This window comes from Geosmithia morbida, assembly GCF_012550715.1.
Source record: "Geosmithia morbida isolate 1262 chromosome Unknown scaffold_0, whole genome shotgun sequence".
Taxonomy (NCBI): Eukaryota; Fungi; Ascomycota; class Sordariomycetes; order Hypocreales; family Bionectriaceae; genus Geosmithia; species Geosmithia morbida.
This window is the reverse complement of record NW_023336187.1, coordinates 869,304-897,280: the sequence shown is the minus strand read 5'-3', so window position 1 is coordinate 897,280 and position 27,977 is coordinate 869,304. Positions and strand designations below refer to the sequence as shown.

The 27,977-nt window shown below is 55.0% G+C and overlaps 8 protein-coding genes across 8 annotated transcripts; 3 read left to right on the top strand and 5 right to left on the bottom strand.

Moving 5' to 3' along the window:
• Nucleotides 1-1,328: 1,328 nt before the first annotated feature.
• Nucleotides 1,329-4,287, bottom strand: GMORB2_0292 (uncharacterized protein; the record flags this gene model as incomplete). The annotated part of the gene is made up of 3 exons (XM_035462278.1): nt 1,329-1,338; nt 1,541-2,942; nt 3,030-4,287. The coding sequence occupies 3 exons, from the start codon at nt 4,285-4,287 to the stop codon at nt 1,329-1,331; spliced, it is 2,670 nt and encodes an 889-aa protein (XP_035325208.1).
• Nucleotides 4,288-8,235: 3,948 nt separating this feature from the next.
• Nucleotides 8,236-9,361, top strand: GMORB2_0291 (uncharacterized protein; the record flags this gene model as incomplete). Its single annotated transcript, XM_035462277.1, has 3 exons — nt 8,236-8,425; nt 8,620-8,963; nt 9,092-9,361. The coding sequence occupies 3 exons, from the start codon at nt 8,236-8,238 to the stop codon at nt 9,359-9,361; spliced, it is 804 nt and encodes a 267-aa protein (XP_035325207.1).
• Nucleotides 9,362-9,827: 466 nt separating this feature from the next.
• On the bottom strand, nt 9,828-11,789 carry GMORB2_0290 (choline dehydrogenase; the record flags this gene model as incomplete). The annotated part of the gene is made up of 1 exon (XM_035462276.1): nt 9,828-11,789. The coding sequence occupies one exon, from the start codon at nt 11,787-11,789 to the stop codon at nt 9,828-9,830; it is 1,962 nt and encodes a 653-aa protein (XP_035325206.1).
• A 4,507-nt stretch (nt 11,790-16,296) lies between these two features.
• On the bottom strand, nt 16,297-19,437 carry GMORB2_0289 (Sodium:solute symporter family; the record flags this gene model as incomplete). Its single annotated transcript, XM_035462275.1, has 17 exons — nt 16,297-16,392; nt 16,460-16,578; nt 16,636-17,253; nt 17,322-17,383; nt 17,444-17,505; nt 17,570-17,648; nt 17,714-17,819; nt 17,881-17,963; nt 18,022-18,073; nt 18,138-18,204; nt 18,261-18,387; nt 18,462-18,492; nt 18,554-18,741; nt 18,817-18,877; nt 18,967-19,033; nt 19,232-19,317; nt 19,398-19,437. 17 exons carry the CDS (start codon nt 19,435-19,437, stop codon nt 16,297-16,299), a joined length of 1,944 nt encoding a protein of 647 aa, XP_035325205.1.
• An 897-nt stretch (nt 19,438-20,334) lies between these two features.
• Nucleotides 20,335-23,017, top strand: GMORB2_0288 (Fungal trans; the record flags this gene model as incomplete). The annotated part of the gene is made up of 10 exons (XM_035462274.1): nt 20,335-20,484; nt 20,577-20,871; nt 20,957-20,997; nt 21,060-21,282; nt 21,339-21,374; nt 21,446-21,546; nt 21,615-21,705; nt 21,791-21,927; nt 21,991-22,104; nt 22,172-23,017. 10 exons carry the CDS (start codon nt 20,335-20,337, stop codon nt 23,015-23,017), a joined length of 2,034 nt encoding a protein of 677 aa, XP_035325204.1.
• A 219-nt stretch (nt 23,018-23,236) lies between these two features.
• On the bottom strand, nt 23,237-25,177 carry GMORB2_0287 (putative flavoprotein CzcO associated with the cation diffusion facilitator CzcD; the record flags this gene model as incomplete). The annotated part of the gene is made up of 8 exons (XM_035462273.1): nt 23,237-23,634; nt 23,694-23,856; nt 23,931-24,166; nt 24,225-24,255; nt 24,314-24,691; nt 24,759-24,903; nt 24,986-25,069; nt 25,128-25,177. The coding sequence occupies 8 exons, from the start codon at nt 25,175-25,177 to the stop codon at nt 23,237-23,239; spliced, it is 1,485 nt and encodes a 494-aa protein (XP_035325203.1).
• A 466-nt stretch (nt 25,178-25,643) lies between these two features.
• On the top strand, nt 25,644-26,599 carry GMORB2_0286 (thiosulfate/3-mercaptopyruvate sulfurtransferase; the record flags this gene model as incomplete). The annotated part of the gene is made up of 3 exons (XM_035462272.1): nt 25,644-25,970; nt 26,037-26,135; nt 26,282-26,599. The coding sequence occupies 3 exons, from the start codon at nt 25,644-25,646 to the stop codon at nt 26,597-26,599; spliced, it is 744 nt and encodes a 247-aa protein (XP_035325202.1).
• A 372-nt stretch (nt 26,600-26,971) lies between these two features.
• GMORB2_0285 (uncharacterized protein) lies at nt 26,972-27,456 on the bottom strand (the record flags this gene model as incomplete). The annotated part of the gene is made up of 2 exons (XM_035462271.1): nt 26,972-27,259; nt 27,334-27,456. 2 exons carry the CDS (start codon nt 27,454-27,456, stop codon nt 26,972-26,974), a joined length of 411 nt encoding a protein of 136 aa, XP_035325201.1.
• Nucleotides 27,457-27,977: the final 521 nt, after the last annotated feature.

Sequence of the window (27,977 nt, the reverse complement as noted above, 5' to 3'; positions counted from 1 at the left end):
AAAAAAAAAAAAAAAAAAAAAGAGGGAGAAAAATGTATCTCCGTATCTACGAGTACAGAGACCCAGGCAAGGCTCGCTGGTGGGAGCAGTGGCGCCACTTTGGCCCCGGACTATGGGCCCACGTATTCGCCATCCGACCAATTACGCTCATCTGGTTGACGGCACAGGCTTTTGAAATCGTATGACCTGATCCTTGAACTACGAGTTTACGAGCATCATGAGCCCGTCCGAGACTGGCCCTGCACATGATCTATCTGTACCTAGCTAGCTACAGGTTACCGTTGCCAACAGAGAGAGGATGCAGGTGTGCGCAGTGCTCGTAGCGAGTATTATGCTGACGGCCCCAGTGCAGCGTGCAGGAATAAATTGGGGAACATGACGGTTCCATACTACCCACACACATCCTCCCGACTTTTTCTCACTGTCGTCCTGGCATTTATTACGTCGTCGCATAAGCCCATTATCGGCGGGTACCTGTCGACTAGCATCGTTGATTAATTAATAATACTGCTCACACAGCCTTGGAGCCCTGGGGAGGAGCCCCTGTGCGCCTTAGCGGGTGTGAGGGCAGATCGGGCGCCGTAATCTTACTGCGTGCACTGCGGATAGGCCTGTGTCGCCCGTACCTGTTCCTATCCCTAGCGTGGACGATACTGCCGGCATTCACCGCATTCTCACGCACCGTCGGCCGCACCCCGCCAAATGGAACCAACATCTCGGATTCCACGACTGCCATTGCCTGATTTCTCAACCATGAGACCACCCAGAATGCAATCATCTCCTTAATCCGTATCGACCACCCCGTCATACCGCTCCCCTTTCTTGCGAAACTGATAACCGCACCATTCTTTGGAATCCTCCCAGTCTCTGCAAAGGCTAGACACATTGGGAGTCCGTGTCTGCAGAGAACCGGGACACGCCTCGACGCGCAAGAGAGACAGGGACAGGCAGAGATTCCCAGGTATATGGATCACGCAGCTTTCATGGATAGAATAATACATCGTGATATTGATGATGATATAATAAATATAATAATATACATCTTCTCTAAGTAGTCTATCCTTATTCACTTGGTGGTGATGACAGTAAGTGGTACATCTGAGTGGCAAATGCTGGGAGAGAAGAAGAAGCAGAAGAAGAAGAAGGGAAAAAAAAAGGGCGTTGCAGGTTTTCAATATCGGTGACCCCGATATGTAATATGCATGTTGGTCATGGACATCGCACCCCCAACATTTCATACACAGATCAGCACCAACACTTGGCCTTCGTTCACAACGCTTCCACCCCAGTCTGTGCCTCTCCCGACGGTCCGTTCTGCCAATAATACACTACACCGCCCTGTGCCTTGCCTTGCATGTGATGCTGCTTCCTCGTCTTTCTGTTGCCGTGCCGCGTCTCCTTCCTGACATGTTGCTGCTCCTTCTTCTTCTGCTGTTGGTCCTGCCCAGCGAGGGAAGGGGACATATGAGATTCATCTTCTGCCCCCTGCTGCTGCTGCTGCTGCTGCATCCGAGCCAGGTCTTCTTCGGCGGATGCTGACAGCGACAGTTCGTCCTCGTCCTGGTCTGCCCCGCGCCTCCACTGCGGTCTGGTATCCCTCTGTGGGTGCGGGGCGGCCGGGGCGGCAGAGGCGGCAGGAGGAGCGGTGGCCGCCTCGGCTCCATCCGTGGTCTTCGGTTGCTGCTCCCGACGGGCACGATCCGGATCCGAGGGGCTGACCGTCCTCGCCGTGCTGCTGCGGAAAACTGCACCGGCCGCATCAGCCTTGCACTGGCGGCAGTGGTAGTAGGCGTCGCTGAGCTTGCCGAGCATGGCTTCGCCGCGTCGCACGTTGTGCGCGCCCCGGGCCGTCGTCAGCCGCCTGGCCACCGTCTTCATCGAGTGCTTGACGGCTTCCATCGCGACGGTGCTGCCCGCCCACCAGCGCTTCTCGCTCCGGAACCCGGACAGCAGCCGCGTCAGCTGCTCGTACTGGTAGAGACCCGTGTACGAGAAGACGAGGTTGGCAAAGTTGAAGCCGCTGTAGCACGCGTCTCCCGCGCCATTCTCGGCCGCCGCAGAGTTGCACACCGCCACCGCTGCGTCGAGCTTGCCGCCTGCCGAGAGCGCTCGCGCTGCCTTGTTGTACACCATGTCGTGCAGCGTGATGCCCTGGTCCAGGCTCGAGCGCACGAGCTCGCCTGCGTCCCTGCCCTCGGCGATCTGTGCCAGAAGCAGTGGCGTCATTGCCTGGCTTATATCCAGGCCCTGCGAGTGCGCATCCGCCATCAGCTGGCTCGTCCTGGCCGTTGATCCTCCATCCAGCTTGAGCCGTGCAATGACGCCGAGACGAAGGGCGCCCAGGGAAGGGGGTTGCTCGGCCGTCGCGTACCTTGTCCATACGCGATCCCACCTGCCGGCGAGCGCATCCTTCTGCAGAGAGGCGAGCGCTTTGGCGTCTACTGACCCCTCTGGGTCGACCCTGGTAGCCGAGCGGATGTACATAGCCTCCCAGTCTTCCTGCTTGGCCGTGCCGCCCACAGAGTCCACCGGGGCCGACAGATTCGGCATCGTCTCGCGCAGGGCTTCGTATAGCTGTTGTATGGACTCTTCACTCATGTTCCACTGCTTGCGCCAGAGGTGGCATATCTTGTAGAAGAACTTATCCGTAGGCTTGTAGCCGTGGTCGAGGGCGAATTGCAGGAAGGAGAGCATGGCCTCCCGGTCCAGACGCTTCGAGTGGTGCTGGAGGACCGGGTACAGCCACCTGCCCTTGAGTGGCAAGGCGTGCTTGCTGGCCACGGTTCGGAGAACGTCTTCGAAGGCCTCGGGCGCGACGCGGCCGGAGCAAATGTCCGTGAGCCTCCTGAGGATGAACTTGAGCTGCTCGGGCTCCTGACCCTTCACCTTTCCCAGCGCCCTCAGTTCGTCCTCGATGGATGTCGATCGGCCAGCTAGGGCATCTGCAATGATCAAGGCATGTTGTAGTGCAGGGTCGTTCTTAGCCCGGGCCGCGTCAATCTTGCACAGCAGCTCAGACTCCTCGATACAGATCGAGTCGTACACGCTGCTGCGACTTGATAGCTGCAGGAATAAGCTGTGGATCTCGTATTCCATGTCCTCCGGTGCGCTGGTCACCTCGGAGACCCCGGCATCCACGAGCTCGCGGTATACCAGTCGGGTATCGGCCAACTTGCCGTAGCGCTTGTGATGAATTCTGAGCAGCTCCAGAACTGCGGGGTAGTCCAGCACATAGTCAGAATGGGTGCCGTCTGCTAGGTAGTGGAGGAAATCACGCATCCCAGCATTGTTTCTGGCCTCGGAGAGCCATTGCATGACAGGCACGATGAACTCGGGCACATCGCGGTACATCGGCATGAGGGCGTCAAGGGCGCGCCGAAGAGGAATCCCGTCGAGGTGTGTTGCTGTTCGGAGGAGCCTCATGGCGTAGAACCTCAGTTTCGACATGCTTTCGCGTTCCGATCTTGATGTTGATCTTTGGGGTGTGATGCGTCCAACAATGTCCAAAGCCAGACCTTGATACGTCGCAACAGTCTCTTTCGGAATAGGTGATGCCAACTCGAGTCGCTCGAGCAAACACTCTAGTAGCCGGATCCCGGTGGCGGGCTGTCCATGAGGGTCTCTCGAGTCTAGAAACGACAGTACATCGGTAACCAAAGGGCCCGACTCCGAATCCCGCCTTTCCGGGACGGAACCCAGTGCTCGCACCGTCGTCAAATCTCTGGGCATGGAGAGTCCGGGTGCGGCCATGATGTGTGGCCTGTCGAGGTCCGGTGTTGACAGGGACGCGGAAGACAGACGGCGTTCTGGTGCGCTTGGTGGGAGGTTGGTGGGGTTGTAGTATCGAGAGGCGGCCGCGTGGGAGGCGGCAAGGACGAGGTCGAGGGAGTGGCGGGTGTCGTACGCAGAGGCGATCTTCACCGCGTGCTCGTTCGTTCCCATTCGGCTCGTGACAGGAGGCGGTCCCGTCTCGGAGTGAGTCTCCGTCGTCGTCGGTGCCGGGCGTTGGCGTCTCTTGCGGCGAGGAAGGGGATTGATGGTCCGCTCGTCCGTCGCTAGGAGTTCTAGATCCGAGTCGGCGTGTCGCGACGCCTCGAGCATGGCAATCGGACGGCGCTGGGCCTTGACAGTGTGAAGCTTCCGAGCATTGTCAATGGCAGTCCGGGCGAGCTTGGTCCGGCGTCGGCGCTCCTCGGCCAGGAGGATGACGGAGCAGGACGTGGTGAAGACAAGACCGCGGAGAGCGTGCAGGGCGGCCCTGGAGGGCACGGGTCTTGTAGGCGTCATCATTCTCTTTCTTCCATGGCTCGCTGGGACCTTGGAAACGTTCACCAGCGGAGGAAAGGATGGGTTCGTGCGATATTCTATGGGGTGGCTTCTGATTTCTTTCTTTCTCGTATTTCCCTTTTGTGTCGATGGGAGTTGCAACGATGGCCCAATGAGCGAAAGATTGATTGAGGAACGGTCCGGCAATTTCTCGGGGAAAGTCTCCCCTAGTTACTTGTAGAGGAAACGGTCCAAGAGCCGCCCCACACAACGTATCAGCCTTAGGCAAACATCCTTTCTACTCGTACCACTTTTTATCTTGCACTCAACACTCCGAGTGTCGTTGATACGGCGTATGCGCGTTCCGAATTCTTTCTCCGACGATTCTCGGAAAGATGCAGTGATTCTACTAATAACGTGGTCGAAGCCATGCTTGTGCTGGAGTGGTAGCACTGGTATATGAGCTGAGTAACTGCCTTTTGGCCCCCAGTTCCCCACGCAAAGTCATTACTGCAATATATTATTGTTTCGAGATCCGTTAGAAAGGACGAGATCCATCTACCAACTACCCTCCCTACCTCTGATGAACATACCCAAACTATAGATAGATGGCACGTTAAACGCCGTCTTCATAAAAACCACCATCGTACCTGGGAACATGGCCATTTTCCCGGCCATCTATCCCGCCCGACCGTATCTGCAGACTGGGTTTACCCCCGGCAGCAGGCAGGTGAGCCAAGAGACTGCTCCTTCCCTGTCAGAGGAGAGGCATCCATCGTGTATGGCTTTCCCACATCTGCACGCGCTACTGCAACATTGACCTCTTTCATCATCATCCCATAACATGCTGCGGCCATGACATTCGAGAAGCGATTGGCTGAGCCGTGTAATTTGCAAGGCATGCTCATACTGAGATACGCCTTTCCTGACCATCCGCATGAGTTCTTTTCTTGAATTGCCCCTGGTTCTCGGACAGGAGAGTTGGCCTATGGTGTAGGCCCCAATGCACGATCCTTGCAGAGCAGGGCCGTGTCACAACCAACATGCTGAAAAGCAGCCAGTGCCGTCAACATGATGCTGTTGCGGAGACGGCGACACTGCCGAGCGCCCGCACGCAACCAACGCCCAGTAGAGAGGTTTCCACTGTTCAAGAAGGAGATCTTCGTTTCCTCGCCCTTGCCTTTCATCTTCTTCCATGCCAACAATCAGCTCTCAGTTATCAATCTTCACAGTGCTCTTGTTACTCTCGAACGAATCTGAATATGTCTGTCTCGAGTCGAGAAGAGGCAGGAAGGTTGATTGGGCGGATTGCCGCTCGCAATGGCCATCTTCCTGAGAAGCTGCGACGCGAGCTTCGCACAACAAGTACGGAATCGAGAGAGGCCATGGATGAGCTCCTGGTGGCCGGACGGGAAACTGCGAGCGCTTCAGTCAAGCGGTAAGTACAGCTGAACCAGACGTGGTGTATTTCCATGTCTCTTAAAAGGATTATGTGCTGATATTTGGGAGGATCATATGGGCACAGTGGTAGAGAATATATACACTGACAGTCCGCGGATCTTTCTTGAAATTTTACAGAATTGCGATGACACCTCCTACATGAACGCGAGAGAGAGAGAAATGAGGAAGACAATTATGACACTATGGCTTCACGGGGGCGATTATGCATCTACCCCTGTCAATTATCAGTTTGATACCGTTCATGAAGAGTGCTTCTATTCACGCGGAACCTGAGAAGGATCAAAGTGGACGTGTACGACAGCGTCAGGTTATTAACAAAGGAAACCACCTACTTGTGTTGTGAGGACCAATATCCCTTGGTTAACGCCAGAAGACAGGAAATATCTTATCCTCCTGGTATGACAAAGCAAATTACGAAACGATTTCACATACTACTCATACCGCCATTAAATCTGTCCAATGACGAAGGCCGTCATTACGGAAAGCATGCTGCGGCATCAGGGTCATGGAAGATGAACGAGATCACCTTGGTGTTCCCCCCTGATAGTCCAGTCCGAGCCTCTGTTGCAAAATCAGTGGCTATTTTCGTTTCTACCTGTCGTCCAGATGGGCTTCAAAGTATCGTATCCTTTCACCCCTATAGCCATATCTTCTCCCTATGTCTCTCTGCACACATTCTGCCCTCTATGCCATAAGACTATGCCGTATCACCATTGCACTGACTATCAGAACAGTTCATCGTCCAAGCTGACTTTGTCGCCTTGGCCAGTCTAAGCCTCGCACTTAGACAAGCCATCCCATACGCTTTCGTCCAGGCTGCCCTAGAGATGTGCAGACACAAGACGCTTCAGTATCAGTGGATGCGTTTTGGAATGACGGTAACCTGTGGGGTCACTTTTGACCTGCCATGATAGAGGAAATCGATACACTCTTGAGCAAAAACGCCTTGATCCGCTCTGATAGCCCAGGTCCTCTCAGACTGATCACAGAAATGAAAGCTCCGACCTCGGACACCATTGACCGGAAAGGTGACCCGCTGGTTCCCGATATCGAACCAGAAATTTACTTGTCCAGACAGTACAAGTAGCCAGATCTGACGATTCTTCAAGAGCACGGGCTACAGCTTGTTTTTCTGAGTGACTTCCTTACAAGGCTAATATCTGACCTGAGCCGCCAACCATCGCGCATAAGAACGACTACCGATTCAGACCGGCATCGACGCACATATCGTATTCTGCAGCGCCTGTTCCAGTCGGGTTCACCAGAGACCAAAGTTGATAGGGGGGAAAAAAAGGACTTGCTGCCCCTCACAGACGGCTCGTGATGTTCTATCAGCCAACACCCTATGTATCATGCCCATGGGAACAGCCTGGAGATCCCCCAGTACCTCGGACTCCGACTTATTGATACCCGGGCATCCAGCCACGCTGATAGACGAGACTTATTTGATGCCACGGATGTGCAGACGGCGCCGATAACTGTGGTGTGCAGGCTCATACATCAACTATACCATAGCATACATAAACCTCACCTCATCTTGTTGAAGGCGTCGCTTTCCCACCTTCGATTTCTCTATTACACCCACGACGCTGTGGCCAATGCTCATGGCCCGGCAGATGAAAATGGTGCCTTTTCTGTCCCCGTTCTGACGCAGTATAGTCGGCTCCAGGATCCAGTCTGAAGATGTTTATATGCCCTCAAATGAGCCTCTGAGCGCTTCCCAGCTTCTTGCGCCAACACCTCCGGGTCCCAACTTCGATGATGGGGCTCCTGGATTGCCCGTGCATCTCATGAACACAGGCTATTTGGAAGATGCACCTGAGCGGCCAAAGCTCGACGCAGCCTCGTGGACAGATCGGCTACACGACACTATCCAAATTCGCCGCCATGTGCGCCTGAGAGACAAGACATTCGAGAAAATGTCTGCCATGGCACGCTACGTCGCAGAGAAAAGGCCTAGAAAATGGATGAGCCTTCTCAAACCACTCCGGCCGCTTCAGAGACAGGAATACGTGAAGAGCAGGAGGTAATCATTTCCAAGTCAAAAGTGCATTCTTTCCTACAGAACACCTTGAAGGCTTGGGAAACAGAGTATGACACTTTGTATATGCTCTGCGAGAAGCTGTGCAACCCCGGCCTGGGTCCGGGACAGGTCAGACCAGTTCCTCCCAAAACTACTGTCAAGTTCACAATCCCAACCCGAGAGACGTGAAAAGCCGATGAACGAAGTAAGTACCATCGGGCCTTTGATCCTATGGGTCGGCCTTGAGGATAGATACTTGTCAACATCGGTGCGCGACGTCTCTTCAGCCGACGAGACGTCAATGAGATCGGTATCTGAGCCCCCGCGTCAGATTGGAAATAAGGTCGGCTCTCTTCTAGGGTATGCGACCTAACCTCAACATGGACGAGTCGAATATGTGACCACTAACATGGCTATATCTTATAGCATTGCCATTTCCTGTAAAAGTCCTCGAATTTCACAAGGGATATGACGGACTCTACAGGATGTTGCGGCAGAGCGAGACGCTCGAGACTCGCAGAATGACCACAGTGATTAGTCTACCAAACGGTGTAGACGACAAGACAGTCATACACGAGGAAGAGAGTGGTATTGCTGCACACATTGATGAGACACCTCAGGGCCTCAAAGTGTTCGTCCCCAGCAAAATTTCCGATCGGGAATGGTGCTTCCTTAGTAAACTTCCGAACAAACTTCTCGAATGGCTTCTATCGGATCCCAGCACTGATGTTCCCGAAGAGCCCCAAAGAAACCTGTTGCCCGCGATATCTGCCATAATCAATGTACACCCTTGCTCCCTGCCGGGACTGCTGAAAGAACGTGGCATATCTGAAGTGCCGAGATCATACCAAGATAAGATGACACTGAAGACGACCATGCTGAGGAAACCTGGGACAGCCCGGGGGCCAGTTATCTTGCCACGCCTCCCATCCCCCTTTCTGACCATGCGGTTGACTCCGAGACGAGACTGACTGCGGTCCATACTCCAGAAAAGTATGTCAACAACTGCCGGCACGCCTACGTACGAGACCGATTCGGAAGCGATCCGCGCAACCAGGTCCCCGACTGCCCGTGCTCATCGACAGTCCACTGCCGGGGCGACTGCTGCAGCCCATACATCAAGACAGGTGTTGTCGCCCGTAAATGTACCTGTGCAGCTGTCCATACGGACGCGGCTTCGGGATTCGACGCAGACAGACTATCGTCGCATGCTGTAGCACGTTGTCACTCGTTCCAGGAACTCAGCATTTCCATCCTATGATGCCATCTACTTCACATCATCAACAGGCCGCGCGGTTATGGACAGGTTAGTGAGGTAGACGTCTCCGACAACTTGATCAGGGAGAGCGCAAAAACAACAAGATTGGGTTCGCGGGCGAACTGTTGCAGCACACCCGGACAGAGTTGCCCAAGTTTACGGTTGACAACTGGAGGAGCAGTATCCGACACTGCGCTCAAGTTCATTCCGAACACGAGAGCCCTGAATTGTGGAATGGGCCTGGGACCGTAGGCATTGTGTATGACGATACTTCGGCCGCATTCATCACCGAGTTGCTGGCCGAGAAAGGACATCTTTCCGAGTTTAACGTCGACCGCCTGCGCCACGCCTAAATACGCTCTACGCTACCTGATAGAGGTGAAGGCCATGCCGTATGATTACAAGACGCCAAAAAAAAAAAATGGAGGGGTAAGTATTTCTACACCCCCTCCATATCCATGCTCAGGAAAGGAAGACAATGCCTCTACAGACGCGAGTACTGATGACTATCATCTCACAGATGCAACTCCATAGCCAGAGCACGCCGGAAACAGGACATGACCTTACTTTAGTGTTGTTTACATAATTAAGCGGGTGTTCGACCTGGCAACCCATCAGCGTCTATCCAGGTGTTGATTGACCGAGAGGGTATACGGCAACGCGGCGAGCTGAGCTTTGAAGCTGGTGGATCGCGGGCCATGTCGCCGTCGCAGTAGAGAACTCAGGGCTACTAATAGTATTGTGCGTGCATAGGATTTCGTTTCCTTGAGGATACTATCGGGAAAAAAAAAAGTTTTTATTAAGGTACAAAATGTGTAATTAAACCCCGATCAGTTTGAATACATCTGCGGCATCCTGCAAGATGGTGTCGCTGGCCTTCTCGCTCATCATGAACCAACTGATAAGAGGGAAGGTGCCGGGAGTGGTAGGGAAGACGGAAGCGTCCACAACACGAAGGTTCTTGGCGCCCCTGACCCTGAACCTGGAGTCGAGAACGGCCAGAGGGTCGTCGTCGGCACCGATGGAGGAGGTACCGCTGGCGTGGTGGCCGTAGGCCTCGTCGCGGACGTACTGGCGCAGCTGCTCCTGGGTCTTGATGTGGCGGCCGGGGAAGGCCTCGCCGAGGGTGGCGTTGGGGCCACCGGGGAGGGAGTCGAAGATCTTGCGGGTAAACTCGATGGCATCGACGATGGCCTGGATGTCGTTGTCGCCGCCGTCGTGGAAGTACTCAAAGTTGATGTCGGGGACGTCGAGAGGGTCGGCGGAGTTGAGGAGGATGCGGCCGGCCCGGTTGTGGGGGTGGGACTCGGAGATGGTGTAGGTGTAGTAGTTGCTGCCGAGGGAGAGCTTGGTGGCGTTGGTGTAGGGGGGCACGTGGCCGGTGACCGCGGTGCCGGTGCCGTAGAGGATGATGTCGCGCTCGCCGCGGGGGGCGACGGACGAGGTCCAGAGGACGAACTCGAAGAAGCCGAGGGTGGCCCAAGGGCCGCCACCCTCGCGCCACTGGCGGAAGCAGGGGTTGCTGTCGACGGTCTCGGGGGAGGTGCACTCGCCGAAGAAGGTGAAGTTCTTGGGGAGCTCCTGGATGATGGGGACCTCGTAGTGGTCCTGGAGGTTGCGGCCGACGCCGGGGAGGTCGATCTTGACGGGGATGCCGTGCTCCCTGAGGTGGTCGGCGGGGCCGATTCCGCTGTGCATGAGGATCTGAGGGGTGTTGAAGGTGCCGCCGGAGACGATGACCTCCTTGTTGGCCCGGACGGCGTGGGGGATACCGGTGCTGTTCTTGGTGGAGCGGGGGTCGGCGCGGTACAGCTTCTCGCCCTTGAGGTACTCGACGCCGGTGGCCCTGTTGTCGGAGTCGAGGACGACCTTTGTGACGAAGCTGTCGAACTGGACGGTCAGGGGGATCTTCTGGCGGACGCCGTCGTTGACGCGGTTGCCGGCGCTGTAGCGCTCCATGTTCTCGCCGCGCTTGAAGGGGATCTGGTAGACGTCGTTCTGCCTGTCGCGGTCGGGGGTGTCGGCGTTGATGTCCCAGTTGGCGACGACGTCCCAGTCGGTGCTGGCGGCGCGGTCCTCGTAGCCGAGGGCGGCGGCGGAGGCCTGGCCGATGGCGAGGACCTGGGGCTCCCGCTCGATGAGAGTCTTGTTGCCGACGCCGATGGGCTGGTAGCCGCTGAAGCCGTGGCCGGAGGCGTTGTAGGGCAGGTAGGTGTTGCGCTCGATGCGCTGGAAGTAGTGCAGCATGTGCTCGTGGCCCCAGCTTTCGTCGCCGGTGATGTCCTTGATGTTGTCCCAGTCCCAGTCGGAGGGGCGGACGGTCAGGCCGCCGTTGTGGGTGTCGCAGCCGCCCAGGGTGCCGGCGCGCGGGTACCACAGGCCCAGCTGCTTGGAGCCCTCGGGCGCGTCGAGGCCGACCCACTTGCCGCCGTCGGGCTTCTCCCACACCACCTTGGTGCTCCGCGCGTTCTGCTCTTCGTCCAGGTAGTTCTTGGTGTAGAACCACCAGCCCTGCTCCGTGTCCCACTGGGCCTCGCCGAAGAAGACGGGGATGCGCTGGTTGTAGGTGTCGGTCTTGTTCTTGCCCGCCTCCAGGAGGAGGACGCTGTGGCCGGCGGTGGCCAGGTTGACGGCTAGGGGGCCGCCGCCCGGACCGGAGCCGATGACGATGTAGTCGTAGCTCGACTCGTCCTGGATGACGTGCGACGCGGAACGGGGCACCGACACGGACAGGGCCGTACCCGCGAGGGCGGCTCCCAGGAAGGATGGGGTGAGCTTCATGGTGAGATGCGGGTGTGGAGAGGGATGGGAATACGGGAGTAGGATTCACCAGAGAGAAGGGTCGGGCGGCATGGCCGGCTTTATAGTCGCGGGCGGTGGTGCCAAAGCTACCGAAACTCCAGCCCGTCCGCCAGCGACGGATACCATGAGGTGGTACCGACCACCACACCAGGAAGCAAACGGCTGTCTCCTCTGCTCTGCTCCCCACGGGTCTCCCCGCCTTCACCCAGACCGGAGAGAGGCCGGTAGCTGTTACGCTCCACACGACTACGCTCGTACTATCCCACGCAGGTACTCCGCAATGTACCCGGCATGTATTTCCCCTCGACCAGTACAGGTACGGCTGGGATCCCATCCCACCTCCTGCGCGCCACTCTTCACTCTCACGCCCATCAGAGTATGAGGGCGACGATCGGCGCAACTGGCTCACAGGGGGAAAAAAGCTGGATCCTCCCCCCCCACCGTCATATCCCGTACTAGTTACGAGCGCATACCCGTTACTAGGCGAGTCAAGTGTGTCACTCTGTACCGAGACACACAGAGCCAGGCAATGATACCTTGCTGTGAAAGCACCGCTCCTGTTTTGGGCAGGTCTCTTCTCGGAAGTTCCCACCCCAACGCAGGCCAAGTCCAGTTAGTCGGTGACATGTTGTCTACATGCTGTTCTGTTGAGCTACGGATCAGTTCAACGTTGAGGGATTTTCTACTCCTTACTCGGGGGGAAAGAGATGGAAAAAAAAATTACCGAAAGAGACAGAACGAAAAGGAAAACAAGGTTAAAGAGAATCTATTTTTAAGTGAATTTAGCAGCTAATATACCTCATATTGTAGGTTGAATGCCTGGGTAAATGCCGTTTGATGTACTCCATACTCCGTATTTTTTTTTCCTCATGTAGTCTCTCCGCTTGGACGGCACATACACCGTCATCTAATCTAATCAATCACATCCCCGGTTTTTATGCACTAGAACTGTACAATGTCACGTCATGGTGGGGCTGATTAATAAGAGGTAATATGGTGTATACGGTACGTGTGTGTGCGTGTGTGTGTGTGTGTGTGTGTGTGTGTGTGTGTGTGTGTGTGGTTCTGTATTGGAAAGAATGGTGGTCCTCTTCAAGGACATATCTACTCCGTACAGCAAGTATATGGATACGTATCATGTGTAGGATCTTACAGAGTAGACTGATAACTATTCTTATATAGAGGGGAGGAGTGTCGTGCAGGTACTTGTGCCTCGTCCCTGTCCAGGCCTCGTGACTCAATTGTTGACACATAGATCAATCCTCCTCTCGCCTCGAATACGAGGATTCGGTATTACATCTTTTACGGTTCGTAGAGATATTAACTTGGGCATGGCCATGGCAATCGAATCTACCGCGGTCCGCTTTTTGCCGGCTACTGCCGTCGAACAAGGTTTTCCCTCTCTCTCTCTCTCTCTCTCTCTTTCTTTCCCTTTATCATCATCATTATTGTCGTGGGATGGAAACCCAACCGCATTGATCGTTACAAGGCACGGAAAGACTATGTGTAATAGCCATGTACGCGTGATATGATACATGAGCTGATGTGTACTTTACGTGCAATATGTGACCGGCTGTGTCAACTCTGGCTGAGAAGGAGATTCAAACGAGCGGTAATATATCGATACTGCAAGTCTGCTTATTTTCCATCCAAGGGGTTTGTCTTGCCCCCCCCTGTGCGCGGAATGACTGTGTGTGCGTGTGTGTGTGTGTGTGTGCGTGGGACCTTAGGGCCTAGTCAAGTAAGAACTGATGATGACAGAAAAAATGCAAGAGAGAACTAAAACTACGGGTGAACTGTTAAGTCTGCATGTAATCTGCACAGATTACATGTATATGCGATATACCAGCCAATGTGGTTATAACTCGGGCGCTGAACTCAAATGTTTCAACTAGAAAGGAGAGAGGGGGGGAAAAATCATCACCGAACCACGTGGAGAATGTCTGTGCACATGTGTATTGCCAATGAATCAATCCCCCCTCCCCCCTGCGGCGTTTCTGCTGTCGGTGGCTCGGAGGTTTCATCCGGAGGCAATCAATCCAGCGACATCGGGCGAGACGTGGAGAAGATTGAAGAATTGAAGGATACGTGTATGGAGCCAAACTGCTTGTGATACGTGCGAAGGCGAGGAGGTCAGTATCAGTCGTCCTGGTAGGCTGCAGTGATGGTCCGTACTCGTCGCATGATTATCTACTCGTATTGCTCGACCTTTTGGAGCGCAATCTACCGGACCTATGGCGTGACGCTAGACGGCGGCGGCCTGTAGAGCGCTCCGCATCCATGACGATCAGCTACCCGGTTCAGAGCCGTAGCCGTACTCGGAGAGGGAGCCCAGCCCTTCCCCTTCCGCCCATGCATCGCAGCAATATATACATGCGCAGGCAGGTATGCTTGTAGGGCTCTGCGGAGCGCGAGTACATGCAGTGCGCAGTGCGTGTCGATACTCGTGTATGCACGATCAGTGGGAGATATTGCCAGACATGCACAGCTCTCTTCCAACAAGTTCAGAACAAGTTCGGAACCAGAATGTATGCCATGGTCGAGACGATGAATGTTCGGAGCACATGTATGTAGATATATATATATATATACATATATACATATATATATATATATCTACATACGTAATACGCGGGTACCTCGTATGATATATACGAGTGTATTTATGCTTATATACGTATAGATTGTTACTCCGCGAAAGCTTATGTGTGGCGTCCTCGATCGCTAGCCGGCTACGCGTATACGCATATATATTGCTCTGCTCTCCAGGAAAACCCCCCATGTCCGGAAAGCTGGTGGCCTGTACTCGGGGGGGCATCATCATGGCCGCTATCTCCTACCTACGCAACTTGCAATCTCTTTCCTTCGAGCATTAACCAGTATCCGAGACTCCAACGCTACGCACCCATCTACGCACCCATCATACATGTACGTTTTGCTGTGCGGACGGTCACCAGTGGAGTCGGATAATACACAATATTGAATCGAGCATCACTCCGCATGTAACCCCCCCCCCCCCCCCCCCCCCCCCCCCTTTCCCCCCCCCCCCCCCCCCGGTGAGTGTCCGCGGACGGCAACTGCACATAATACATCATGTATTATATCAAGACTATCATACGACAATTGTAAATAACGCATGGGCCTGTGCGTCTGACTCCATTACTAATTGAGCGGCCCTCCTGCACAACGCTCGTGTGTTGCGTATTCGATACGCCTCACGGTCAGAGTCTCTGCTAGCTATCGTCTACGGGAGAGAGGAAGAAGCTGTCTACATGTAAGTTCTGATCTGTATAGGGAGGTAGGGACTGTCCCGTATGTCGTATGTGCGGATACATGCAGTGATACTCCTAGATGAGAAAAAAAAAATTCACCCTGTTCTCGGAAATGAGGCATTTTCAGAAGCATAGGCCATAGCAATATCCATCCTGGTATTATTACCTTATTCACCTGTGCATGGATCCAGACACTGGGCATCCATAACATGGCTTGCCAAGGCCACACGTGTGTGCGCTCTCTTGACAATTAATATGACTATGCTGAATATGCATTCCAACTTCCAAGATGGGCCTGAGCCCGAGCTATCGCTCCCCCGCGCGGTACAAAACGTACACGTAAAAGGATTCTCTAGGGAATCCGCAGTCTTTGCTATTGTGCTCGATGGGATACGATCTCTACAACCGAGACTTTTACTGCCCAGTACGGTAGTGGGCCATTGCATAGGAAAGCTTGGTCTTGCTTATTTTACCCGTACGGACAGACCCACGAGCTGATACTACACCAGACCGAAGATTGGGGGGCCGGGGCTGAGAACCTAGTGGGCCAGATCGTCGTCCGAGACCCCCCAAAGTGGATGTCCACGACCGAGCTTGGCCAGCATCCGCGTGCCGGTAGGGCCCCCCTGATATGCTGGGGCCCGACAGATTGTCGAGGGCAGCCACGGCTATGTCCATGCACCATGTACAGATTATGTGCAGTTGAAAATCCCGCCTTGTCGGAGGTCCGACTTGGGCCTTGCCGTCCTTCGGGTTCGTACTCGGCATCTGGCGGGTGCGGTTGCGGACTTGTTTCCCTCCCTAGTACTCGTATAGAGAGGGTCATAGACAATAACAGATAGATTGATAACCGAGACGGAAACGGAGACGGAAACGGAGACGGAAACGGAAACGGAAACGGAGGCGGAGGCGGAGACGGAGACGGAAAGCCAAACTAAGCGGACTGGGCAGCTGCCGGGTTGTTGATACCTGCGTGCTGCTGCTGCATTCCCATCATTCATTTGAGCTCATTGCTGCCATTTACCGTGCAATATGTACTGATCGATATATATCTAGTCTGGTCATGATATTGAAGTGTTGCTGAGATGATCCAACCTTGCTTCCTGTTGCGTGCTTCCGCGCATATACAGACTCGACCGCAGATCGGACGTCGACTCTATCTGGAGGGTGAGCAGACGGGCTACCGGCCATGTAGCAGTCTCGTACTGCCATCCCTACTCATTCCGCGGCTGCTCGACGTCCAGACGTTGATTGCGGACGATGCGGCCGAGGATTTCTCCGAGCTCGTGTCGCGATTCGAATAGCGGCCACTGACGGCGCATGCAAGCCCGCGGTCAGTGTCCGCATAGCTTGCGGCAAGGGGTCGGGGACACTCACAACGGTTACGAGAATCAGGCTGGCCAGCACGAATGCCGCTGCCGCAACACACTGCAGGACGAAGAGGCCCCTCGGATACACGACCGCAGTTCCGGCGAGCGGAGCAGGGATGAGGACGACTGTCGGCCATCAGGGTTAGCCGCTGCTCGACGTCGACGAGACCGGACACGACTCACGGATGACGAGCAGGAAGAGTGCGGTGATGAGGCGGAACCGGCTTTGCGATGCCTCGAGCTCCTTGATTTCCTCGGCATACCGCGATCCGCTCTCGCCGGTCACACCCCCATCTCGGATGCGGTCCAGGGCGGGCTCGTATACCGGGGCCGCTGAACCCTCGGCGCCGCTCTGAGGTCCCTTCTCATCCGAAGTCGTCGCCTCGGCGGTGACGGGCATGTCTAGCATGGTTGTGCCGTGGCCGATCGCTCGGGTGAGCTTGAAGTCGAACGACGCCGGCCTAATCAGTGACAGCCCGATGGACAGGATGGCGCCGGCACCCAAGGCCGACAGAGACCCAGCAAGGATCACTTTGCTGTCGGTCAGAGTCGTCGTGGTTATGCTCCCCTGCGTCTCGACGGCGGCGACCAGCCAGCCAACCATACCCATGACCAGGCCTCCGGTGACCCCGGCGACGGCGCCCGCCTTGTTCAGTCGGGTCCAGCACATGAGAAGGCCGATGGGGAAGACGGCGCCCGAGGTGCACACTGCCATCAGGTAGAACAGGAAGTTGAGGTCCAGGCCGATGTGCACGAACGCGGTGTCGATGCCGGCGAGGAAGACGGCCCAGATGACGACCACTGGAGCATGTAAGCCAGGGTGCACTCCGCAGACGTGCAGGAGGCGGGTTGCCTAGTAGCAGACTTACCGACATGGTTGGACTTCATCATCTGCGAGTTTGTCGCATCCTTGACGACATATTCGTGGTAGCTTGGCGCGATCCGGGTCAGTGGTGCGAGAGGCCGGTGCGGAGACGAGGGAAGTTCCTACATGTCATAAGAGAAGATTGTCGAGACCGCAACCAGTTGGGCGGACAGTGCTGAGGTAGTTGCCTTTGATATCGGTCAGACACATCGCCGGTGCGATCCAGACGCATATCGCCGCGACAACACTTACCATGAAGGCAATAATGGTATACATGGCCGGCCCGGCTTCTCCCAGGATCGCCACGCTCGCAAACGGCCCAGCCAGCCCCCTGAGACGCAGACGCATCATGTCTGTCAGTCGATCTACGTGCAGTGGAGTGTAGAGGAGACTTACGCGCCGATCTGTTCGAGAGTGAGGCCGTCGGGATAAGCCGGGAAGGCCGGATTCGTTGCTAGAGCGCGCGCTGCTAAGCCCATCGAGGACCCGATTCCGAGAGCAACTGGGGCACAGCAGATTTAGCGAGCCGCCCGTCGGCTGGGAGAGCAGACGTCGAGGCCTACCGGAGAAGAAGAAGCAGCCGGCGAATATGAACGCTTTGCTGGTGCCCGCCGGCCTGGAGGCAATGCTCCGCTGCCAATAGGCCCTTTCGTCACTCAGTGTCAGTCTTGTCTCGGGCCCGATCCTGGTCTGGCCATACACACTGGTCACAGAATGACAGTCCGAAGAAGGACGTTGCGGCGGTCACAGCATAGTCTGTCTCTCGGCGTCAGTGAGAACTCGGGACTGGAACGGTAGTGAGAGAGGGGGTGCGGCTCACACATGCCACCTTCGCTGCGGAAGCAGAGGTATGAGCCGTGTCCGTTGCCGACGGCTGGACTTGTCTGCTGGACCGTCAGTCTCCGTGAACAACCCTCGTCGCTGCGGAGGGTACGGTCGATACCTCGGACGCCTCCAGCAGGAGGTCGTATAACTTGCCAGGGGAGCCGATGGCATCGCCTCGCGTGTACGTAGCCAGGACGAGTGTGATGAGGCAGGAAAATAGGATGACGCAGTGAAGGTAGTCGGCACTGGGGTGTGTCGCTGCAGCATCAGCAAGCAACTGGCCCGGCCGGTGAGGATCTAGACGGGTATCGATACTTACACGAAAGTGGCACGGAGACCACCCGTCAAGACTGTCATTTCGCGGTCAGCCATCGTCTCTCCATCAGCAAGGGCTGGAGGTAAGTAACGGACCATAGGCGACGATGACCAACGGCAACAGCCATACGGCGGCGTACTGGTTTATTCCCGTCATTCCCGCGATGACGCCGGATCCACCGATCAGGATCTCACTACCCACCACGAAGTTGGCTACTAGCGCGGCGAACATGTAGGCGAGATGGCCGAGAGTGCCAAACCGCACCTTTGCGACCTGCAGATATCTGCAGGGGGATGTAGCATTAGCCATGGCCATGATCAGGTCAGCCCTTGCCGTCTCAAAAGGTTCCGATCCTTACGTCGATGCCCCGCTGGCGTTTGCCTTAATCTTGGAAGAGACAAATGCGAAAGCCGCGATTTCTAGAATCCGATTGCTGTCAGTTTCCAAGATCCCCCTGTACTCGTGTGTCTCTGGCCGTCGACGGAAGTTTGAAGAATAGTCGCCGTACCGACAAATCCTCCCATGCCGAACCAATACGGTACCGAGACTCCGTAGAGGTAGGTGAGCGTGCCCGTCTGCAGGAAAACGGCGGCCCATATCCAAGCAGACGCAATGCCGACGGAAAGCCTATATATATATATATCAATTGATTTATCAGAAAAGGATACGGTCAATTGGAGGGTATCCTATACGAGAGCTGGTCAGATGTATATTACTCTCTCTACGTACATTCCCGTCTTTATCGACCTGGATGCCGAGGAGAACTCTTCCACCTTGCCGGCGTTGAACGTAGTGTACCGAGTCTGGACCCAGGTGATGCCGTTCATGAGCGCGGCGAAGAAGGCGCCGCCGACCAAAACTGAGAGGGTGCGCCGGTGCGGTCAGCTGATAGACAGCATACGGTAGAGGAAGCAAGTCATGGAGGCAGGGTCTTCTTACTGGTCGCGTAGCCCGCGCTTTGGGGCAGAAGAGACGACATGGCTGCTTGCCGACGTGCAATCTTCGATCGATGCAGCACGGACGCGTGGCAATGTTCAGCCTCTGTATCATTCGGTAGACGAGCCCCTGGATGACTGTACAGTCCGATCGATATAGGGTCTTGGAAGAACCCCGAGACGCATGGCACTGTCGGGAGTAGCGAACATATCGTTTGTCAATTACGGATCGTATTAATAGCAACCGCATGGGGAGGGGCTCGGCCATCCGAGCAATCTCACCCCTCAAGGCCAATAGCGAATTCCCGCTTACGTAGCACGCCATCTCAACCAGTCTAGACTTCCATCGCTCTCGTCATCACGCAGGGCGCAGATGCCACGGTACATGATAGCGATACCGTGCACACTGTACTCTGTTCAGTCGAACGGGAAGGAAAGTAAGCCTCCCGGAAACCCGACGACCGAGGAATCAAGGGGAACCAGCCCCTCTTCAATCTTATCCACCGCCAAAGCTGATAGTGATACTAAAGGAGACATCGAGTCTTCATCACCCAAGTTGCCAACTTCACATGACCCAGACGTACACTCGTCGTCAAGGATACCATGCCCAAGGCCCGGCAGGATGAAGAACCCGTTGACCTGTCCGAGATCAGGTGGAAGATGCTGGTCGCCTGCGACACTTGCAGGCGACGGAAGGTCCGTTGTGACGGCCAGAGACCATGTTCGAGGTGCAGCAGAGGGGGCAAGCCATGCACGTTCTCTACGCCGTAGGTCAAACGCTGATCATGAAGGGTCGAGCGCTGAACAGCTTCGACCATCTGACTGACCTCGGTCCTTCACAGGCGGCGAGTCGTGATGCACCCCAATCCAAAAAAGTAAGGAATGCTGAGATGATACTGCCAACTCTCATCACAAACTCCCGCGGTTCACGGTGCTGAAACATGTCGGTCAGTAATATTGCGAAGCGCCCGACCGCATCATCCGCCAAGAGTGCAGCATCGCCATCGTCGGCAATCTCATCACCGCACACTTCTTCGGCCTTGGAGGCTTCTAGAACTCAGTTCGCAAGTGAGGAGTCCGAGAATGGCAGCGTAGGCAACCCCCAAGGCTTCTTCGTAGATATAGACTCTTTTTTCTTCTTCGTTCTTTAACTAACAGTGATACTTGCATTGAGTTTAAAAAGAATGAGAATATACCTTCCAGATTCAGCAAGGAACATCTTCTGCTCATCGATTCTGACGACCAGATTGTCTACTCGGGCCCGTCGACCGTCATGCCCTTATTCGCCCGCCTTGGCCTGCTTCATACCGTCGAGGTCTCCGAGAGCGACAAGGAAGTTTCCCATTTCACGTCACACTCTGCGGAGGCGCTGGGGATCACAAGAGCGGCGACATCTTCGGACAACTACATTGACCTGTGTCTCCAGGCTTGTCCAAAAGGCCTCGTGAACAGACTGATCAGTCAGCATATGAACAACCGTTAGGCTCCCCCAGTGTTGTAAACCTGTACGATTTGTCTCTGCAACCTGAGAGCCATTGCTTACCCTCGTCTCTTCCCCTATAGCCGTTTTCTTCCCGCTACTGCATACCCCATCATTCCTGTCCGTAAGTATCGACTCTCTCGGGCAATGGGGAGCATTGCGCGGAAGCTGACCGGAGGGATACAGGAGTTCAACGCAACGATCGAGCGTAGGCTGCCGTGCACAGCTCAGTATGGAGCCATGCTGATGGCCATCCTCGCCGTGACGGTCCGTTTTGTCGGGAGCGCCAGAGCTCTACTCCCACCCCAGGAGACATGTCAAGCTGGCGAAGCCTACAGTGAGCTTTCCCAAAACTTGCTGCGGCTCAGCAAGAACAAGCTCGATATCCGCTACATCCTGGCTCTCTACCGTTCGTCTTGTCTAACCTTGCTCTATCGGCATCTCTTTTGACTGACCAGCAGTTAGATCTTGCCTTGTTCTCCGAAGGCCACACATCACCTGGTAAGTTCTAAGTTCTGGGGAAGTGAAGACGGACTCTTGCCGGAGATCGAGTCCTGATGTGGTCTTACAAGGCTCGGCCTCGATCTTTGTCGCAGAAGCTGTCAGCCTGGCATTCGCAACCGGGCTGCATCGCAGTACTGTGGAGTTCAGGATGGACCCCGTCACATTGCAGGTAATCACGTCATCTTTCCCTTTCCAATCCCAAATCCCATGGTGTCGACAGTTCTGAGAATTGGACAGATCCGCACTCGCCTGTTCTGGGCGCTGTATATGCTCGATATCACGCTCTCATATTCCCAAGGACGGCCTCCGCTCATCAAACTATCGGAATGTAAGTAGAATTTGTGCCCATGGTGCACTATCGAGAGGATAATGAACCAAAAAAAAAACAATTCTGTTATTGACCAGGGAGATAGGCAACGTTGATCTGCCCATCGTCATTAGCAACGAGTACATCAGGAAGACGGAGATTCTCCCTCAACCAGATGACAGTCCACCGCTCGCCATAGCAGCCGCTGTCAAGACGTTACAGATATACATAGTTCTAGAGCAGGTTCGTTCTCTTGCCGAAACATGTAACCCCAGAACTCTGAAGCTGACACATTCATCCCTCCAGGTGCTATCCGCCATAAACGCCCCTTCCAAGTCACCGGCAGCTGCATATTCTCTGAGTGACGCCCCGACCAACCGCAGCGAGCTCATGAGGCGAGCGCAGATGCGGCTTGATGAGGTAAGAAGCGCCGCACTAGACAAGACCGGTGTCTAGCTCCATGGGCTTTGCTAACTGCGGTGAACAGATTGAGCGTCAACTCCCGTCCTATCTGTCACAGACCGATATCACCCCGAGCCCGACGTCGAGTTTCCTCTTCTCCTGCCGCGTCCGGACAGTGTTCCAGTTCGTCCGGACCCTCATAGCCCGGCAAGCACTCATGGATGAGCTGGAGGACGGCGGCGACCCAGCTCAGACGGAGAGCGCCAGCTCCGCCACACTGGAAGCCTGCCGTCTCTCCGTAGACACGGTGAAGACGTATTCTCGCTTGCGGCACCTCGGTCTTCTCCGCTTCTGCGGATTCCAGGCTGTCTCCCACATCACCACCGCCGCCCACACGCTCATCGCATGCATGCTGAAGGACTCGAATCTCACGCTCGAGCACAGGCCAGACCTGCTGCTGGCCATCGACATCTTGTCCATCTTCGCGCCGCTCATCCCGCACGCCGAGACGGTCGCCCAGTCGCTCCTCCATCTGTCGCGGGATCTGGATCGCAATAATAGCTCGACTCCTCATGCTGAAGCTGCTGAAATCAGGGTGCTTGCCCGGCGAATGGCACGCTCATCCCCAAAAGGTGCGGCAATCGACCCTTCACGCCAACAAGGAGGCCTAGCCCAGAGATTGGATGCCGAATCCTTATCGGGAAGCGTAGCTGCGTCGCAGGACTCTGCTGCATCGTTCGATCATCAGCAGCCACCTGGCTTGGGCGGTAACCCTCTGTTTATGTATCAGGGAGGTGAGACGGGTATAGTATGGCCCTCCTCCGCACATTCCGAGATGATTGATCCCGCGTGGATGTACGGTGTGTCGGACAATACAGTGTGGGAAGACAGCTTTTCATTCCTCAATGATGGATTGTTCAGGAAAATTTAGGAGACAAAGGACACAATCATTGCCGACGATTCTCTGATGACGCCCCTCCTCTCAGACCGAATGGCACGGCAAACAAGCATAGGATTCATGGCCTAAGACCCTAAGACCAAGCAGATCATGTCCGACGCTCTCCGTCCCTAGTTGCAGATTTTCATGTTGCTTATAGCAGTTCAGATGTACCACTTCTGCAATGAGAGTGTGAAGGCTCGATGTACTCCCCTAGTCAATGAGCTCTCGGATATGCTTCTTCTCCGGCGACCAAGCGCCCCATCGGCCGTCGGCAGCAACTTCCTCTGGCCCTCCCTCACCAATCAGGGCCAACAACTTTTCCGCATACTCGAATCTAAACGGACAAATTAGCCTTGATTCAGTGCAGTGATCAGATGTTGGGGGGGTAGCTTGCTCTCCAGGATGTCCGAGCACCAGAACGGAATGAGAATCCGACTCCTCTTCGGGATGAGGGGCTAAGTCGAGCTTTGTACCCGACCAGTGAGCCGCTACGACACGGGCCTGCATCTCCGAAAAGGGCCACGGAATGGCTTCGGCGTGGAGAAGGAGGAATGCTAGGGTCGGGTCAGGGAGGTAGAACAGCTGATGCGCGTCGAGATTATGGACGCCTTTGCGATGCACCTATCGATTAGCGACGTCTCTCAAGCGATACATGTGGTCGACTGACGGTGTCCTCCATCCAGTTCAGCTTTTCCAACCAGCTCGCTCGGGGGCCTCGGATATTCAGGAGGCACAGATGTGTATCTGAGCAGAGGTGCTTTGTCGAACGGGGTGTCGGATGGGCGGCAGAACTCGAAGCGGAACAAGAATCCAGTAGCAAAGATGATGACCTGAATACATAGTCAGTCCCGCGAGTTCGAAACGATCACGGTAGACGACGACAACAGCAACAACAACAACTCACGTCAACATCATCCAGGGTCTCCCCCGAGGTGGTAATGATCCTGCCGTTTGCAGAGTTGGACGAAGGGGACTCAACGGTCTGTATGGGCGCAATATTCTTGATATAATCGGCCCAGCCTTTCTCGAGCTCCGTATCATAACGAGTCTTGCCGCTCCGGAGAGCGCGGTATACCTTCCGCGGCGCCAGAGGTGACTTTTCAACATTCAGCATGCCGAGTTCCCTCACAATGTCAGCGCCTGAGACTTGTTAGTCAGAGTGCGAAAGACCGTGACCGTGTCTAGTGCACCGACTCACTTGATGGGCCAGCACCAACGACCAGCACAGTCTGCCTTTGGTGTCAGTCATGGTGGTTTCGAGAAGTAGGGGTACACGGATGTGGCTACCTTTCCAGCGAATGCCTTCGCCTCTCTATACCATCTTGAATGCAATATGTCTCCCTTCCAGAGCCACAAGTTTTCCGTATAGGGTATAAACGGTCTCGTGTCCGATCCATTGGCGACAACAACATGGTCAAAGCCTTCCTCAAAGATCTTTCCCACATCCGACGAGCCGCTATTGACGGGTGGCGTCCATTCGACCAACCACTTGTTCTTCAAGGCATGGTCAGGGGGCGTGTGTCGCAGTCGTGTAACCACTCGGTTGAACCGGATGTAGTCTGTGTAAGCCGCGGCGTGCTGCTTTTGGTATTGGTAAATGACGTCGTACTTTGGACTGTCCTGGGTGCCCGGGGGGTACGGGTGCGACCTATAGGGCATAACATCCTTAAGGAAGCTTGAGATCAGTACAGAACTGACACGGATAATCTGTGTACACATCTTGAGATCTCACCTTGGGAGTGTTGGCCGTGACGCCACCATACATCGGTGTCAGGGACGGCGCTGGCTGATCGGATCGCTCCAGATCCGTCAGAGCGACAGGGTGGCCATCCTTGTCGAATGAGACGTAGCAAGGCGACGGGTTCGGGTCAAAGTTCCTGCAACGGTTGCATATATTGCAATCAGCCACCCGACCAGTGGTCTGGGTGGGTGTCTACCCACGGGGTTTGACAATCTTACCAGAGACCACCTACACCGTCGCGCGCCTCGTAAGCCACGACATTGAATCCTCTGCGCTTGAACTGCTCGATGGCGCCGAGACCTCTAGATTTCCGAAATGTCAGCGACGTAAACAACGTACCAACAAGGCAATGAGACTAACGCCGGGCCGCAGCCGATAATCAGCACCGAGGCGTGCTTTTCCGTAGTCATGGCTTGAAGACGTCAATCGTCAGTGGTGATGGCGCTCGGAGGCGAGGTCGAGACAGGTTGTCAAGTGATGACGCGGGGTTCAGTAGGATACGCATTCATGGAATCAGCATGATAATACAGGGTCACTGTCGTATCAAAAGACATTTGCGTCGAGCGAGGCCAATAGGGGTGGGCCTCGAAACGCATGGGGTGTGCAAGAGTACAATGTATTGTCCACCCTCGGATGGCCGACTCCAGCCAAGCACGCAATCAGCAATGCGTGTAGATGCGTCCGGATGGCCGAGATGGCGACAACACAGTCAGAAATGGTGAACACCGGGCTTGATGTTTATTTATGGGGGGGAGAGGGCTGGACCGGGCCTCGATTCAAAACAGTCGCAATCTCAGTGTATGCCTTGAACCAAGGATCGACCACACTCTTACACGACAGGCAACACTGATCCTGGTTGATCGGAAGCCTGCAACAATGTCCGTACCGCTCATTATCGATCCGACCAGCCCGCTCATAACAGCTCCCGAAGCTGTCATCCTCGATGCCTCGTGGCTCTACGAGCCTCCGCCTACGCGCAACGCGTACAGAGAGTTTCTTGCCGGACCCCGTCTTCCCAATGCGCGGTTCTGGGACCTGGATGCCGTGTCCGAGCCTCACCCGGACGGATACGCCCTGATGCTCCCCTCGCCGGAGCGGTTCGCAGCGTTTGCTGGCAAGCACGGCATCACAAAGGATTCGCATGTCATTGTTTACGATGGCGAAGGGATCTTTGCTGCCCCACGCACGGCATGGACATTCAAGGTTCGTGCATCAGCTCGACGAGGAGCTCGGCCGTTGACACTTGTGCTAATGGCCAGAGCTATACAGGTTTACGGGCATGAGAACGTCTCCGTGATCAACGGCGGTCTGCCGCGTGCGAAGAAAGAGGGTGTGAAGCTCGAGACAGGCCCGCCGGCAGAGTTCCAGGTAAGGGCAAGGCCAGATACTGATACCTATCATCGATCCATATTCACGCATCGATCAACAGGAGACAACCTATCCCGTACCAACCGTACACCCCGGGGCTGTTGTGGGTAAGATACCTTGACGATGCCCTTCACTCTTCAACCTAGGACTGCCGATTGACTGGCGGCGTAGGATTCGACGAGGTCGCAGAACTTGCGCGGCGACCGACGCCATCTGCTCGGGATACCCTGCTCATCGATGCAAGGCCGCTGCCGTCATATGAAGGTGGACACATACCCACGTCCCTCCCTCTGGATTTTCCTTCGTCCCTACTCCAGGATCCAGCGGGCTTTACATATCTACGAAGCCCTGAAGACCTGAGCGAGTATGTCGGCGAGAAACTTGGCCGGGACACATTGGACCAAGTTGTTTCTCGTAAAGCGAGCGTTGTCAACAGTAAGCTGCATCCGGGGTTCCCATTCTGACGAGCTGCAGGGCTAATGCGTGGACGGGTTTAGCTTGTGGTGGTGGGTTGTCGGCAGCTATTAACTGGTTGACTTTCCAGCACTTGGGTGTTGACTCCCGCCTTTACGACGAGGTCAGTGGAGAGAAGCATATTCCTCGTCTCGTATGGAGCGTGCGGCTAATCAATCATGTCAACAGTCATGGGGTGGCTACTCGGCACGTGAAGGTACACCAAGAGTGACTGGTCCGAATCCTCTATAGTGCTTTAGAGAAAGGGTGGTTCAGAACAGGCATCAAGGACGTGTTGACGCTGGCATATACACTACTTCGTCTCTAGATTGCAGCAACAGCGCCTATTCGTGTCTGCACGTTTACTTCAAGGATACAGGAGATCAGGCCTCATCTGCACTTTGAGCTTCCCAGAGTGCCGTGACAACTTGCTTCCCTCCCCTCTCTTCGACCCGGACGATCGTAGTTGCACTCTGCCTGGTTTCCTTACCATCCTCCTTGCCCCTGGTCACGTAAGGAGTCCACTGACCGACGACCCCAGTAGATCCTTCTTGGTTGGTAGTGATGATGTTGAGGTCCTTGATCTCGCCAACCGAGGCGACAGAGCTGCCACGAAACTGTGTCGTTATGAGACCGACAAATTCGGAGGCTGCCAGAGAGTTGCCATTGATCTTCGTGTGGTTTTTGTCAAGTCAGTTTGCAGTGCATGCGAGAATGTGCATGGCGGAATGGGGGGATGACCTACGACAATAGTCGCATCCGGGGCGAGGTCAGTGTCCAGCGCAGACGCTGCTTGGGCGTCGTCTGGCTGAAAAAGAGCACGAGTAAAGAAGGAGTCGACAAAGTCGGCGACAGCGGGTCGGGGCATCTTGTATATTAGTATATTGAGCAATGTGTATCGTAAGTGGTTTAACGATTAGGAGGATGAGATGGGAAACGGTGCTGTAGTCTTGGGTTCTATCAGTGTCTTCTATCTATTCACGAAAACGAGGGAGAGATGACGACTTATTTAGTTCTTCGGATGGCCGAGCTCTTGAGAATCAACAGTCGGATCCACCGGTCTTTGGGAATCGAACGGTTCCATCAGTATTGGAGAATTGATGCAATTAAAACAGAATCTATCGTCACCGGGTTTCAGAATTCATCCCAAACATCTAGATGATGAATATGGTGAGAATATGGTGGAATATGTGAAGAGGTCGGCCCAATATCTGTTCGCAGGCAGGGTCCAACATCCGTGTAAATTCATCAACGGCCAAATCACACTTCCGTCCGCCATAGAGTGCTACGCTACAGACAGATATCTGCTCGATTTACCCTTGAATTTCCCAGGTTTCGAAAAGCAGATTCGATACTGATATAGTGTAAGGCGATAGACGTCGCATGCCA